The sequence below is a fragment of the Hyla sarda genome, chromosome 4 (genome assembly GCF_029499605.1).
Source record: "Hyla sarda isolate aHylSar1 chromosome 4, aHylSar1.hap1, whole genome shotgun sequence".
NCBI lineage: Eukaryota > Metazoa > Chordata > Amphibia > Anura > Hylidae > Hyla > Hyla sarda.
In genome coordinates, this window is record NC_079192.1 from 102,840,456 (window position 1) to 102,856,458 (window position 16,003).

Sequence of the window (16,003 nt, forward strand, 5' to 3'; positions counted from 1 at the left end):
GTAGGAGAAAATCCCCATAGCAAACATATGCTGCTCTGTACAGTTCCTAAAATGAACAGAGATGTCAGCAGAGAGCACTGTGGTATCCTTCCTCAGAGAGATCTCTGAGGAAGGAAAGCGTACTTTCTGATACGCGTCAGATCCTTTTTGGCCCCAGGCCCATGCAATAGGGACATCTCTAGCAGAACCTGTGTTACGGCGAAGCGCTATTACACCAGGGAAGCCAGCCAGTGAGACGCTTCCGGCCGGAGCAGATCTCCCAGCAATCGGCTCCCTGGTAATGTACATCACATCGCCCAGCAGAGGATTTCTATTTTGGAAGCTCCCCAAGTCACCCGGAACGGACGTGAGAACCAAAAGGCAACATACCTCGCAGCAGAGCCACGTGTAACAGCAACAGGTAAACAGGTAGTACGGACATCAGCATATGCAGTGTTGATCAGAGCAGCTATCTGTCACTTCCCATTGAGTGTTTACGACTGTGGACATGTGCAACTTGGAGTACAATATATAGGTCTACTATAGTTCATTTTCTTTTCCTTTTAGTGAATACAGGATCTTTTCCCCAACTATATCATTAAGACCGCATGAGCCCTTCTGATATAAACTTCAGAGAAAAAAGAGAAAAGAGACAGGAGGACAGCGCCTAGCGTAATTCTGTAAGAACCAGACAATTTACCAAGGATCCGCAATATAGGTGTTGTGCTCACCTGGCAGGACACTTGGGTTCATGCACGTAACTCCTCCGTATGGGGTCCAGACGTATGGATCTCGAGCTGCAGCCTGCAACTGGTGGGACCGGTCACCTTCCAGGGGTGGGGGACGGTATTGTAGACAACTGTATATAACGAGGAAAAATTTCGTTGCTCTGGCGCTACTTTCATACGATCCGCTTCAGACTCCGTGACACGGGATATAGTATAACCAAAGTGTTTTTATTTCTCCATAAAAACGGTTAAAACATATGACAAATGGCAAAACGCGTTTCGGGAATATCATTTCCCTTTCTCAATTGCTTAAAAATGGATGCACAATCCTATACATATGTTCTTTTATACACTTGTAATTGGCGCCAAAGTTAAAGGTAAAAGGTCAAGGTGAATCCGGTCACATTGTGGCCGGTGTACTAAACAATTGTAAAAAGTAGGTAAAATAGCAATCTTAGGGTTACACAGTCAGGACCCCTTTAAACCCATCTGAGGGCTGCAGTTACAGACATTGTGTTACACAGTCAGGATCAGACCTAATTCTGATAAAAATATATATTAAAAAACTAAAATCAAAGTTGTATTCGTGCTGAGCCTCTTACAGCAAACAGGATGGTTTCCGGATCGATCTCGAGGCCTGGATAAGCAAGTACTACATGTTTATATTGTTGAAGCGTACGCTCTCCCATTCATTAGAAGGGTTAGCCAATCGGAAGGCTTTGGGTGGACTTCACTGTATCAGATGAACATACACCGATGTCCACCCAAAACCTTCCGATTGGCTAACCCTTCTAATGAACGGGAGAGCGTACGCTTCAACAATATAAACATGTAGTACTTGCTTATCCAAGCCTCGAGATCGATCCGGAAACCATCCTGTTTGCTGTAAGAGGCTCAGCACGAATGCAACTTTGATTTTATTTTTTTAATATATATATTTATCAGAATTAGGTCTGACCCTGACTGTGTAACACTACCTCACCCTAAGATTGCTATTTTACCTACTTTTTACAATTGTTTAGTACACCGGCCACAATGTGACCGGATTCACCTTGACCTTTTACCTTTAACTTTGGTGCCAATTACAAGTGTATAAAAGAACGTGTATAGGATTGTTGTCACGATTCGGCTTACGGGTTGTGGATCCGCTGTGTCAGCGAGGGATTGGCGTGGACCGTGCTAGTGGACCGATTCTAAGAGGCTACTGGTTTTCACCAGAGCCCGCCGCAAAGCGGGATGGTCTTGCTGCGGCAGTAGCAACCAGGTCGTATCCACTAGCAACGGCTCAACCTCGCTGACTGCTGAGAAGGCGTGGGACAGAAGGACTAGGCAGAGGCAAGGTCAGACGTAGCAGAAGGTCGGGGGCAGGCGGCAAGGTTCGTAGTCAGGATGGATAGCAGAAGTTCAGGTACACAGGCTTTGGACACACTAAACGCTTTCACTGGCACAAGGCAACAAGATCCGGTGAGGGAGTGCAAGGGAGGAGATCAGATATAGCCAGGGAGCAGGTGGGAGCCAATTAAGCTAATTGGGCCAGGCACCAATCATTGGTGCACTGGCCCTTTAAGTCGCAGAGAGCTGGCGCGCGCGCGCCCTAGAGAGCGGAGCCGCGCGCGCCAGCACATGACAGCAGGGGACCGGGACGGGTAAGTGACCTGGGATGCGATTCGCGAGCGGGCGCGTCCCGCTGTGCGAATCGCATCCCCGATGGCCATGACAGTGCAGCGCTCCCGGTCAGCGGGACTGACCGGGGCGCTGCGGGGAGAGAGACGCCGTGAGCGCTCCGGGGAGGAGCGGGGACCCGGAGCGCTAGGCGTAACAATTGTGTATGACAGCCATTTTTAAGCAATTGAGAAAGGGAAATTATATTCCCGAAACACATTTTGCCATTTGTCATATGTTTTAACCGTTTTTATGGAGAAATAAAAACACTTTGGTTATACTATATCCACAGAGTGTCACGGAGTCTGAAGCGGATCGTATGAAAGCAGCACCAGAGCAACGAAATTTTTCCTCGTTATATACAGTCTTCTGATATAAAGTAAGTGGATCATAAGCTACATAGTTGTTATAGCGCCGATACACATATATACACAAATCTGTTTAACTTTCAGGCACCAGTTGATTTAAAAAAAAAGTTTTCCACGGGAGTACCCCTTTAAACCCATCTGAGGGGCTGCAGTTACAGACATTGTGCCTGCCTGTAAGCTAAGACCCCATTCCTATCAATTTTGGAGGCTACATTGCTGCTATTTACTGTTATTGAATAACAGTATGATGGTATTGGTCACTATAGTAGTAATATGTTGTGTGGAAGTATTATTTTATGTTTCCAAATCCCAAGCCATGAGAAAATCCTGCGTGCTCCCCTGTTGAGCGACATTATATTGCATGCACTGCCATTCTCTTACATTTACAGGCCAGGGGGATGCACAATACTCTTGTGGCTTTGCCCTGGGAGCTTCCAACCCACACTATGCCATGCTGCGACACAACATGTCAGTGAGGGAAGGGTGGGTGGGTGGTAGGTGCACCAAAATGCATCTTTGCCTGTGTAGTAAAAAATCGACCGGATCTGCATTTCGCCGCTCTACGGATCTCCTTAGCACTTGACAGTCACTATGTTACATTACAAAATAGGTTTCTCGTAATGACTTTTTCTGATATAGAGTAATTTAACCTTCATTTCAGCAGTGCTGCTAATGGTATATACTTAACATGCCAGCTTTCATCGGTTACTAGCTTTTAAATGTGAGGGATTATATATAGCATAGGAATTGTTCATTCACTGTAACAGCCCTGCAGGGGGTCGCGTCTTCTGTCATTCATCACCTGTTTAGTGGTGCTGGTAAAAGTACTAATGGAATCTGTCATTAAGATGAAGACATGTATAAGGTAGCATATATGAGGATATCAGGTTTTAAATACGGTATTCATTGATCTATAGAATACATTTTCATATAAAGGGTATGCTAAAATTACATTTGTATACACTCCCTTACTAAAGGATTTTTATAGGATGTGAAAGCACAAGTGCATGTGATATTCTAGGGGACAGTTTTCTCTCCAAGACATGCTTTCTGAAAATCTCACCCAGGTGGCTTCTGTTTCTCTACCCCCAGACCCCCAGCTGCTATGCTATCCCTGACAGAAAATTTGGCTGTTATTTTTGTTGCAGCTACCACTCCTACAATGTGGCTCTCAGTTCTAGCTTATAGTGGGGGGGGGGGGTGGGAGGGGTTCTTAAATAAATCTACTCTAGGATGTCCATTTTCCCTAATAGGGCATATGGATATGGTTATATTCATAGGTTAACTCCTTTAAAAAAAAATTGGTAAATTTTATAGGTAAAATATATCCTAATCATTATTTCCTTTTAACTCTGATTAGTTTAGAATAACATTAGAAAATCTGCTGCGGAAAGAATGAGCAAGCTTATTCTTCAGGTGGAATTTGCCCCAAAGACATTGCCGTCTATGGGGATGGCAGTGTCTGCACAGTCTTATCGTCTACAACAACTCACCTTTAAAGGACAACTGCAGCACAATATACACTTATCCACTATCTACAAGATAGGGGATAAGTGTTTGATCGCGGGGGTCTGACCGCTGGGACCCCCCTCGATCTCCCTAACGGGGTGCCGCCATTAGCGCTCATAGAGGTCGACGGTGACGCCCCATCTCCTCCCCGTCCCAATACAGTTCTATGGGGGAGACGGGGAGGCAGGAACACTGCCTCCCCGCCTCTCCCATAGAGATGTATGGAGGAGGTGTGCCGGCCGCAACGTCATGCTGCAGCTGGCACGCCCCCTGCACGGGGGAGCCACAGCACAGCCGCGGCCCCGTACAGGAGATCACAGGGGGTCCCAGCGGTCGGACCCCCCGCGATCAAACACTTATCCCCTATCCTGTGGATAGGGGATAAGTGTTAATTACGCTGCAGATGTCCTTTAACTCCATCAGAGATAGCCCTAAACTAAATACCTCGCTTATTTGTATAAAACTTTACTTTTATTTACACTGTTATTAAAAAAAAATTCTGATAAATGTAAATAAGGTGCACTGTGTTTATTACCACTCGTTGGCAGAAGTGTTTTAAAATTACGCTAATAAGCTGAAACCGACCAGTTTTTGTCTGGGTATTTTGGCACAGAGTGTCTGAGACATGTCTGCGCCAGTCTGCACCAGTGTGCGATAGTGTGCGCCTGGAAAATCTGACAAACTCGACATTGCACTGTGAAAAGATGAGAAGGGGGCGTGGTTTGTCACAAAGGGGCGTGGTTGCATAACCCCGACCGATTCACTATTGAATTCTCAGAAAATCCTGTGGATAAATGGCTGGAAATGTCCACATAGCAAAAGCTGGTCAGAAAATGTTCCCGACTTTTCCCAATAGTAAATAGAGAGGAATCCTGCAAGTCTGAAACAACTTTTCCCACTAGTAAAAACCTGACACTCTTAGTAAACGAGGCCCACTGTGTCATGAGCTTCTTTAGTTAGTATTACTGCTGTGTCCATTGATGGGACTACTTGTAGTCAGCAGTGTTAATATTTATAACCTAAAGCTATTTGCTATGATCATGACACTGGTGATGCCCTAAAACAATAGCACCATACTCCCTGATGTTTCACCAGTTAACCTGGCTTTTTCAAAGGCACGAGTTATGGCATGATCTTAAATGCAGGCTTTTTATAGACTTAGTTAATTATGTCATTCCTACGTCCTGATAGTGCGCCTAAATCTAAATGTGATCTATATGATCTATATGTCCTCTCTTGACCTCTGGTATTGCCGATCATGTGTCCGTAGTATCGCATGATTTCAACTGGTTGCGCATGCTCACAACCTCCCACTGGCACTCAGCTTATATCACTAGTAAACTGCACAAGCGGAGAACCTTAAACCTTTCACCAGCCTAATAATCTCTATTGCGCATGTGGGGAAACTTCAATCTACCCCTCACTAGCTGCGTAAAAACTTCTATCTAACTTCAGCTCATTCTTTATATCAAATTTGAGCCTAAGACATTGCCGTTTATGGGGACGGCAGTGTCTGCACAGACCTATTGCCAACTGATTCAGTCGTCGCTTGTCACACTCGGAATCTCCAGTCAGAATTTCTGTAGTGTGAACCTAGCCTTATTGTGTATTTGTCATGATATAAAGTTTATTTAACAAAATTGGATGCAACAGTCATATGCCCTGTATTTAAAGGGAACAGGAAATTGGGGTGGTAGGAGGACCAGGCAAGTATACAACTTTACAATTTTTTTTTGTTATAATGCTCCTAGCATTTTTTTTTAAATATCTTACTACACCACATTTAGCAGAAATGATGGCCACCATTTACAAAGGTCTACAGGATATGGCATAAATGTCTGATAATGCAAGTCCAACTTCTGGGAACCACATCTTCCTCTGATCCCCTCCAGCTACAGCCAGAGGTAGCCAGGAGTACAAAAAACATCCAAACGGCTGTTTGACACTGTTTTATTATTAAAGGGGTACTCCGGTCCTAAGACATCTTATCCCCTCTCCAAAGGATAGGGGATAAGATGTCTGATCGCGGGGGTCCCGCCGCTGGGGACCCCCAAAATCTCTCATGCAGCACCCACCTGTCTCAGCTGCACGAAGCGATGATCGCTCCGTATCTGAAGAATCACGACTCCGGGGCAGGGGTATCGTGACATGACTCCACCCCTTGTTACATCACGACTCTGTCCCCTCAATGCAAGCCTATGGGAGGGAGCATGACAGCCGTCACGCCCCATCCCATAGGCTTGCATTGAGTTGACCCCCGTGATCAGACATCCTATCCCCTATTCTTTGGATAGGGGATAAGATGCTTTAGGGCCGGAGTACCCCTTTAACATAGATGGGAAGAGCAGGTACAGAAACGGTGTAACCCCATAGATGGCCTCCATCCATCAGACATTATGGCTATGTTCACACATCAGGAATTTCCGCACATCCGCACCAATTCTGCATCAGCAATCATTTGGGTGGTTTCTGGCTTGTGCGGATTCCCTACTGAATCAATATGGATTCCGTGCAGAATACATGCGGATTCCAAATGTGGAAATTGTAAAGTGTGAATAGGAGTGTGGAATATTATTGAAGTCTATTGTACTTTAATTTGATGCAGAATCTGCATGCGGAATCCGTCCGGAATTCCGCATGCAGAAATCCTGACTTGTGAACATAGCCTTATAGCTTGTCTGTGGATTTACCATAAATGTCTAAGATGGGAATACCCCTTAAAGGGGTACTCCGATGAAAAAATTTTTTTTTTAAATCAACTGGTGCCAGAAAGTTAAACAGATTTGTAAATTACTTCTATTAAAAAATCTTAATCCTTCCTGTACTTATTAGCTGCTGAATACTACAGTGGAAATTCTTTTCCGTTTGGAACACAGAGCTGTCTACTGACATCATGAGCACAGTGCTCTCTGCTGACATCTCTGTCCGTTTTAGGAACTGTCCAGAGTAAAAGGAAATCCCCATAGCAAACATATGCTGTTCTGGACAGTTCCTAAAATGGATAGAGATGTCAGCAGAGAGCACTGTGCTCATGATGTCAGCAGACAGCTGTTACGCCGAGCGCTCCGGGTCCCTGCTCCTCCCCGGAGCGCTCACGGCGTCTCTCTCCCTGCAGCGCCCCGGTCGGTCCCGCTGACCGGGAGCGCTGCACTGACATGGCCGTCGGGGATGCGATTCGCACAGCGGGACGCACCCGCTCGCGAATCGCATCCCAAGTCACTTACCCGTCCCAATCCCCTGCTGTCATGTACTGGCGCGCGCGGCTCCGCTCTCTAGGGCGCGCGCGCGCCAGCTCTCTGAGACTTAAAGGGCCAGTGCACCAATGATTGGTGCCTGGCCCAATTAGCTTAATTGGCTTCCACCTGCTCCCTGGCTATATCTGCTCACTGCCCCTGCACTTCCTTGCCGGATCTTGTTGCCTTGTGCCAGTGAAAGCGTTTAGTGTTGTCCAAGCCTGTGTTACCTGATCTCCTGCTATCCATCTTGACTACGAACCTTGCCGCCTGCCCCGACCTTCTGCTACGTCTGACCTTGCCTCTGCCTAGTCCTTCTGTCCCACGCCTTCTCAGCAGTCAGCGAGGTTGAGCCGTTGCTAGTGGATACGACCTGGTTGCTACTGCCGCAGCAAGACCATCCCGCTTTGCGGCGGGCTCTGGTGAACACCAGTAGCCTCTTAGAACCGGTCCACCAGCACGGTCCACGCCAATCCCTCGCTGACACAGTGGATCCACAACCTGTAAGCCGAATCGTGACAACAGCTGTGTGTCTAAAAGAGAAAAGAATTTCCGCTGTAGTATTCAGCAGCTAATAAGTACAGGAAGGATTAAGATTTTTAATAGAAGTAATTTACAAATCTGTTTAACTTTCTGGCACCAGTTGATTTAAAAAAAAAAAGTTTTTCACCGGAGTACCCCTTTAAACACCTTTGTTAAAAAAAATATAGCCCATTATTAGTTAAGGAACTAATTTATAGTAAGTAATATACATCCATGGTGTAGTATGTACTTATTCTTCCAGGTTATACTACAGAATCTCAACTTCAGACTGATTGGTTCTTAATCATGTTATAACTTTGGTTAAGGATACTGCTGTTTATTATTAACCTTTTTTTATTATCTATTATAATGGAATGAAGAAATTAAAGGGGTACTCCGGTGGAAAACTTTCTTTTTTCTTTTTTTTTTTTTTTTTATCAACTGGTGCCAAAAAGTTAAACAGATTTGTAAATTACTTCTATTAAAAAATCTTAATCCTTCCAGTACTTTTTAGCTGCTGAATACTACAGCGGAAATTCTTTACTTTTTGGAAAACATTTGGACAGAGATGTCAGCAGAGAGCACTGTGCTCGTGATGGCAGTAGAGAGCTCTGTGTTCCAAAAGGAAAAGAATATCCTCTGTAGTATTCAGCAGCTAATAAGTACTGGAAGGATTAAGATTTTTTAATAGAAGTAATATACAAATCTGTTTAACTTTCTGGCACCAGTTGATTTAAAAAAAAAAGTTTTCCACCGGAGTACCCCTTTAAGTTTTAACATGGATATAGTGCTGGACTAAATTCTTTTTGTTTGCTGTCTATCTATCTTTGTGCATGAACCATCTTCCCAACACCTGTGCATATTTGATTTTTACAGGAGGAGAGCATGATGATCATTTCAGTATGACTTTAATGCATTCAAAGGGTTTTATGCACAATAAAAATGTTATGCGTCTATTTTATGAATATAGAATTATAAAACACAGCCTGTTACACCTGAGCCTTATTGGTACCATTTGAAGCCAGCAGAAATCAATAGATTGTTAGTTTAGCAAGAAAAAAACCCAGAGAAAATACAGATAGAAAATGGACAACTTACAGTATAACAAAATGTAGAACAAAATAATCCATTTTATCTGATACATCATGGCCGACATTTATCATTCTCTTTAGACTGTTTTTTGTGTCTACAAAAGGTGCAAAAACAGGCGCAATCAGAGTTTATTTGCGCTTTTTTTGTGCCTTTTGGTTTACACATTTCTGCTCATTTTGAGTTGCAATCCACTGATTTTGGCAATACACATGATATGGAAGGGTTCTATAAACTGCGCTTTTTTTGTGAAGTAAAGTCTCTAAAACTACACCAGCCCAGACTTAGCTTAGCTTTTTGCTGTATGTGAAGAGAGAAATTTCAGAAAATGTGACCTGCACAAAATGTATTAAATGCTCTGTGACCATATAATAAATTTGGTGCTTCTACACATTACCAGCACACAAAAATAAAAGGTGTAAAAAAATGCTTCACTTACACCTATAATTAGAAATGCCGGCCCATGGCCGTAAATGTAGGTGCCCCTGAAATGAAGTATTTCTCACAGAAAAGGATTGCAGTAACACATGTTTTGCTATACACATGTTTATTCTCTTTTGTATTGGAACTAAACCAAAAAAAGGGAGGAAAAACAGCAAATTGGACATAATGTCACACCAAACTCCAAAAATGGGAGGTGGCACCCTTAACTAAATATTAGGAAATCAGTTGCTTCCTATAACCATCAATAAGCTTCTTACACCTCTCAGCCAGAATGTTGGACCACTCTTCCTTTGCAAACTGCTCCAGGTCTCTCTTATTGGAAGGCGCCTTTTTCCAACAGCAAGTTCAATGGGATTTAGATCTGGACTCATTGCTGCCACTTCAGAACTCTCCAGCGCTTTGTTGCCATCCATTTCTGGGTGCTTTTTGACGTATGTTTGGGGTCATTGTCCTGCTGGAAGACCCAAGATCTCGGATGCAAACCCAGCTTTCTGACACTGGGCTGTACAATGCGACCCAAAATCCGTTTGTAATCCTCAGATTTCATGATGCCTTGCACACATTCAAGGCACCCAATGCCAGAGGCAGCAAAACAACCCCAAAACATCATTGACCCTCCACCATATTTCACTGTAGGTACTGTGTTCTTTTCTTTGTAGGCCTCATTCCATTTTCAGTAAACAGTAGAATGATGTGCTTTACCAAAAAGCTCTTTCTTGGTCTCATCTGTCCACAAGACATTTTCCCAAAAGGATTTTGGCTTACTCAAGTTCATTTTGGCAAAATGTAGTCTTGCTTTTTTATGTCTCTGTGTCAGCAGTGGGGTCCTCCTGGGTCTCCTGTCCTAGCGTTTCATTTAATCTAAATGTCGACGGATAGTTCACGCTGACACTGATGCTCTCTGAGCTTGCAGGACAGCTTGAATATCTTTGGAACTTGTTTGGGGCTGCTTATCCACCATCCGGACTATCCTGCATTGACACCTTTAATTTTCATTAGCCTTTCAATTTTTCTCTTCCGTCCATGCCCAGGGTGATTAGCTACAGTGCCATAGGTTACAAACTTCTTGATAATGTTGCGCAATGTGGACAAAGGCAAATCTAGATCTCTGGAGATGGACTTGTAACTTTGAGATTGTTGATATTTTTTCACAATTTTGGTTCTCAAGTCCTCAGACAGTTCTCTTCTCCTCTTTCTGTTGTCCATGCTTAGTGTGGCACACACAGACCCACAATGCAAAGACTAAGTGAACTTCTCTCCTTTTTATCTGCTTTCAGGTGTGATTTTTATATTGCCCACACCTGTTACTTGCCCCAAGTGAGTTTAAAGGAGCATCACATGCTTGAAACAATCTTATTTTTTCACAATTTTGAAAGGGTGCCAATAATTTTGTCCAGACCATGTTTGGAGTTTGGTGTGACATTATGTCCAATTTTCTTTTTTTCCTCCCTTTTTTGTTTAGTTCCAATACACACAAAGGGAATAAACATGTGTATAGCAAAACATGTGTTACTGCAATCCTTTTCTGTGAGAAATACTTCATTTCAGGGGTGCCAACATTTATGGCCATGACTGTATTTTCATCTGAATGTGTGATTAAGGCCTAATGCAAGGATTTGTGCCTCTTTTATGTTTTACATACTGATGCAAAATTTTGTCTGGTCAGTTTATCCCCAGTGTATTGGTAAGTGTCCAAAATCTGGATCTGACTTAGGCTGGTTTCACATGCCAGTATTTGCCACGTTTTTTTTGCACTAGTATATGTAAGCCAAAACCAGGATCGGTCCATTCAGAATTTGTTTAAACAGTGGGACCTGAGCAGACAAAAGATATGCTAAATGAATGGACACCAGATGAAAACCTGATGTCCCTTGTGTAAAGGACTTTTCAGCTCTGTTTTTTGTCCTTGAGTGGAATCTGCGATGGAAGCCCCAAATTGAGTATCCAATGGCGATATGAACAAGGCCATGAATGAGTACAGATGTAGCAGTCAGCGGCACATTTCCCTGTTTCTGTGGAATGCTATGCTATTAATATACCTAGAGTGACGATGCATACAATAGTGTTTGCATCACTGCTCACCTCTTAAATTTCCTTAATCGGAAGCATAGGCTGCAGCATGCTACGCTAATAAAATGTAGAGCTACCTTGTTAAAAATGGCAAACGCTACAACTGTTTACTGGATATTTCCCCTTGATATATTTCTGCAAAAGTTCTCTCAGGAAGGTATTTTTCCCTTTGGCTTTAAAGAGAAGAATTGCTATCTAACCCTTTCAGATCAATCATTTTTGCTAGATAGTACCCTACTGTACAGTGTACACCTATAGATGTACTGAGACACAGCCCTTTCATTCTGATGATCCGTTAGGGTTGCCACCCAGACGGTATTTTACAGATGCAGCTGGTGTTTCCATGTTGCTGTATTTATCGGGGTATACCACGCACTATAACCACGGCCTTATATACCACGGCCTATAACACGCACCCTCATTTTACCACGGATATTTGGGTAAAAAAAGTTTTTTACCCAAATATCCATGAAAAAATGAGGGTGCGTGTGTGCGCGTGTATACCCCGATATACCCCCAGGAAAGGCAGGGGGAGAGAGGCCGTCGCTGCCCGCTTCTCTCCCCCTGCCTTTCCTGGGGTCTAGAGCGCTGCTGTCGGCCCTTTTCACCCCCTGGTTATCGGCGCCGCTGCCCGTTCTGTCCCCCTGACTATCGGTGCCGGCGCCGATTGCCACGGGGAGAGAAGGGGCAGCGGCACCCATTGCCGGCGCCGCTGCCCTGTTGCCTCCCCCCATCCCCGGTGGCATAATTACCTGAGTCCGGTCCGTGCTGCTCCGCTGCTCCAGGCCTCCGTCGTGCGTCCCCGGCGTCGTTGCTATGCACGGCGCGGCGCACTGACGTCATGCGCCGCGCCGTTCAGCGCATAGCAATGACGCCGGGGACGCACGACGGAGGCCTGGAGCAGCGGAGCAGCGCGGACCGGACTCAGGTAATTATGCCACCGGGGATGGGGGGAGGCAACGGGGCAGCGGCGCCGGCAATGGGTGCCGCTGCCCCTTCTCTCCCCCTGGCTGTCGGCGCCGCTTCTCTCTTCCTGGCAATCGGCGCCGGCACCGATAGTCAGGGGGACAGAACGGGCAGCGGCGCCGATAACCAGGGGGTGAAAAGGGCCGATAGCAGCGCTCTAGACCCCAGGAAAGGCAGGGGGAGAGAAGCGGGCAGCGACGGCCTCTCTCCCCCTGCCTTTCCTGGGGGTGTATCGGCGTATAACACGCACACAGACTTAAGGCTAAAAATTTTAGCCTAAAAAGTGCGTGTTATACGCCGATAAATACGGTAATTTTCTATGAAAAATAAACAATTAAAATGGCACAGGGAGATAAGGAGGGGGAATCAATAAAGAGGGGGGGAAGTTGAAATGGCACAAGGGATCGGGGGGGGGTGAAATGGCACAAGGGGGTTTTAAAGGGGGGATTGGTCCTCCTTGTGCCATCTCATCCCCCCCATGCCATTTTAATCCCCCGCATATGTATTCTCTTTTATCACTTCCTGTGATGTCACGCATATAAAATTAATTATGCAAATTAGCATGTTTGTTATTTTTTTGCTAGAAAGGTGGCAACTCTAGTCTAGATCCTACAGATCACACATTGTTGGCCAATACTAAAGTTAGATCAACAAAGTTATTTCTAAGTAATCCCCACAAAGATGATAGATACAGAACAAGTGAAGCTATTTCTGTACAGCCATTGCATCTACTGTTACACAGGCCCAGCCTGACTGTCTGTATATATATGGCAGGTGCATGGGCATTTTAATAATGTAACTACAGATTGTGCAGGGATTAAGGTTCATGGCAATGTTTTAATAGGTCACATAACTGTAAGCCATGCCTGGTAATACAATATAGTATGTATTATTGCATAGCTACTAGTACTAGTAATACTAGTAATATGGTATCACTGTGCTACTAGACAGATTTGTTATATAGGCAGGGCCAGGATAAGATGTGGACTGATGCCTCGGGGGCCATTATATTGCTAGGGCACAAATATAGATTTTATTCTTTAGATTTTGTAGGAAAGTTTTTTTTCAGTGGTATTTATTAATGAAATCATACCTGTACTTTCGAAGGTTTTAAAAACCTGCCTGGATTTGTTACATTAACCCCTTAGAGTGGCTACAAGGTGATGTTAGTGCCCTCACTGCTGTCATTAAAGGGTTATTCCAGGGAAAAACGTTTTTTTTTTATATCAATTGGCTCCAGAAAGTTAAACAGATTTGTAAATGACTTCTATTAAAAAATCTCAATCCTTCCAATACTTATCAGCTGCTGAAATTGAGTTGTTATTTTCTATCTGGCAACAGTGCTCTCTGCTGACATCTTTGCTTGTCTCGGGAATTGCACAGAGTAGAAGAGGTTTGCTATGGGGATTTGCTTCTACTCTGGACAGTTCCCGAGACAGGTGTCATCAGAGAGCACTTAGACAGAAAAGAACAACTCAACTTCAGCAACTCATAAGTACTGAAAGGATTAAGATTTTTTAATAGAAGTAATTTACAGATCTGTTTAACTTTCTGGAGTCAGTTGATATATATAGAAAGTTTTTTTTTTCCTGGATTACCCCTTTAAGTTCCTAAAGGTCGCTCTCAATGGTGCACTGCTATTTCTCATTACCCATTTTAGGGGGGAGAGAACTTAGCAGGGCTATTTGACAGCAGTGCACACCTGGACTTCTTTTGCCTTACTTTTGTGCCCAATCACAGGGCCCCTACACTTCTCTGATATGTCATGATTTAGTGCTGGAGAAAAGGCAGCTGCACTGTTCTGCCGGATGAGGTACACATTAAGCTATATAGATAAAATGTAGGGGGTAGGAAGATATTAATGCACTGCTTTTCAAGGATAATAGCTTCACAGCAAGGAAGGAGATACAACATAAAAAAACCTGGGTTCATGCAGTAAACTACTGCTGATAATGATGTAAAGGGACAGCTGCCCAAAACTTTAGGATGGTCAGAGGTATGAGGAATGCCTTAATTTACCTTGCAGGCACAGTGTGAGTCATCTGGAGGAGGCAGACAGCCTCTCATTGCATGCACACAGTCTAGGTTCTCCATTATACAGAGCACAAGCTAAGCCCCATCCCCATTTTCTGTGCTCTGTTTTGATCGCTCTGGAGATGGAATTCCCCTAACAGTCAGTGGAAAAAAGTTTGCAGGTTAGAGAGACACCTGGTGGCCAAGACCTTAGGGCTTTTTTCTGAGGTAATGCATATTTTTTTGGTAAATTAAGTCATTTACAAACATGTTAGGAATGACATAGGCTATCAGACAGAGGGAAGTTGTTTAAAACAGCACTGACCTTTCAATATGATAGGATTTTTATATGTTTGCTGCCTCCCTTGATACCCGGTATATGCTGTCATTGTATACATTGATGATGTTAGTTTTTATTATAGCACACAATGATTTCTGTATGGGATAGATTTACCTACCTGGTACTCCTCCACCTCCAGCATGTACTTCTCTTTCATCCTCAACAGCTCTTTTTGTAACATATCCTGGATTCTCAGGAGTTCCTCATGTTCTTTGTGCAATTCTTCTATTTGTAGTTTCTGTACTTTTACCTCCTCCTCCACTCCAAGTCGTTGTTCTACATCCATATCCAGTGAGTTCTCTAGTTTCTCAATTTTTTTCTGGTAGACCAGAAATACCTCCTTCCAGGACTCTGAAATCTCCAGTGACAAGCTCTGTACATCCTCTAGGCTTAGCCTCGGTCGCACAACCTCCTGCATGGTCATCTGAAGAGGCACCTGAACAGCCTGATCTCTGAGGGCAAACATTTCTTCTTGTTGAGAAGTTTTAAGCATCTGACATTCTTGTTGGAGCCGAAAATACAGTTCTTCCAATGCTGCCTGGTTAACTTTTGCTTGGTGCAGATCTTTCTTGTAAAGTTCTAGCTGTTGGTCAATTCTCAGTCTGACGGACCTCACTTGCTCCCATAATTCTTGCAAGTCCTGAAGTTCTTGTAAGACAGTGTCCTTCTGTAGTTCTGCTTCACATTTTTGTACACTGAGCTCTTCCACTTGTCTCCTCAGTTGGCATATTTCATTGTAGTAAACCTGTGTCCACTCTGCTCCTCTTTCCTGGCGAAGTCTGTGGATCTCTTCTACCAGTACCTGGTTCTCTGCTTCTAGCTGCCTAACTTTCGATAGGTACTGGTCCAAACGTTTATTTAATTCATTTAGTTGAGCTTTCTCATCCCCAAACCCTCTCCTTACGTACAACATGTTTAAAGCCAATTTTGATCCCTATATTACCCTACAATTTAGCTCCTTTCCTCAAGCTGCCCACAGAGATCTGAGTCTCTACCTGAAGTGACACAGCTTTCATAGCTACAGGGAGTGGCAATTTAAGAAGGAGGGGTGTACAGACGGGGTACTGAGAAGTACTTCGG

General features: G+C 44.1%; 1 protein-coding gene across 3 annotated transcripts in view; it reads right to left on the reverse strand.

The window, feature by feature from the left end:
* SYNM (synemin) overlaps positions 1–16,003 on the reverse strand; it is a 67,706-nt gene that overhangs the window by 42,496 nt on the left and 9,207 nt on the right. The window contains exon 1 of one of the 3 annotated variants that reach the window (XM_056571836.1): positions 15,042–15,905. The exons of 1 other annotated variant lie outside the window; for it this stretch is intronic. In XM_056571836.1, coding sequence (XP_056427811.1) covers positions 15,042–15,836 — 795 coding nt within the window. In that variant the 5' untranslated portion in view covers positions 15,837–15,905. Of the gene's footprint in view, positions 1–14,589; positions 14,664–15,041; positions 15,906–16,003 lie in introns of those variants that run through there. One more of the 3 variants, XM_056571837.1, reaches the window with a different exon arrangement.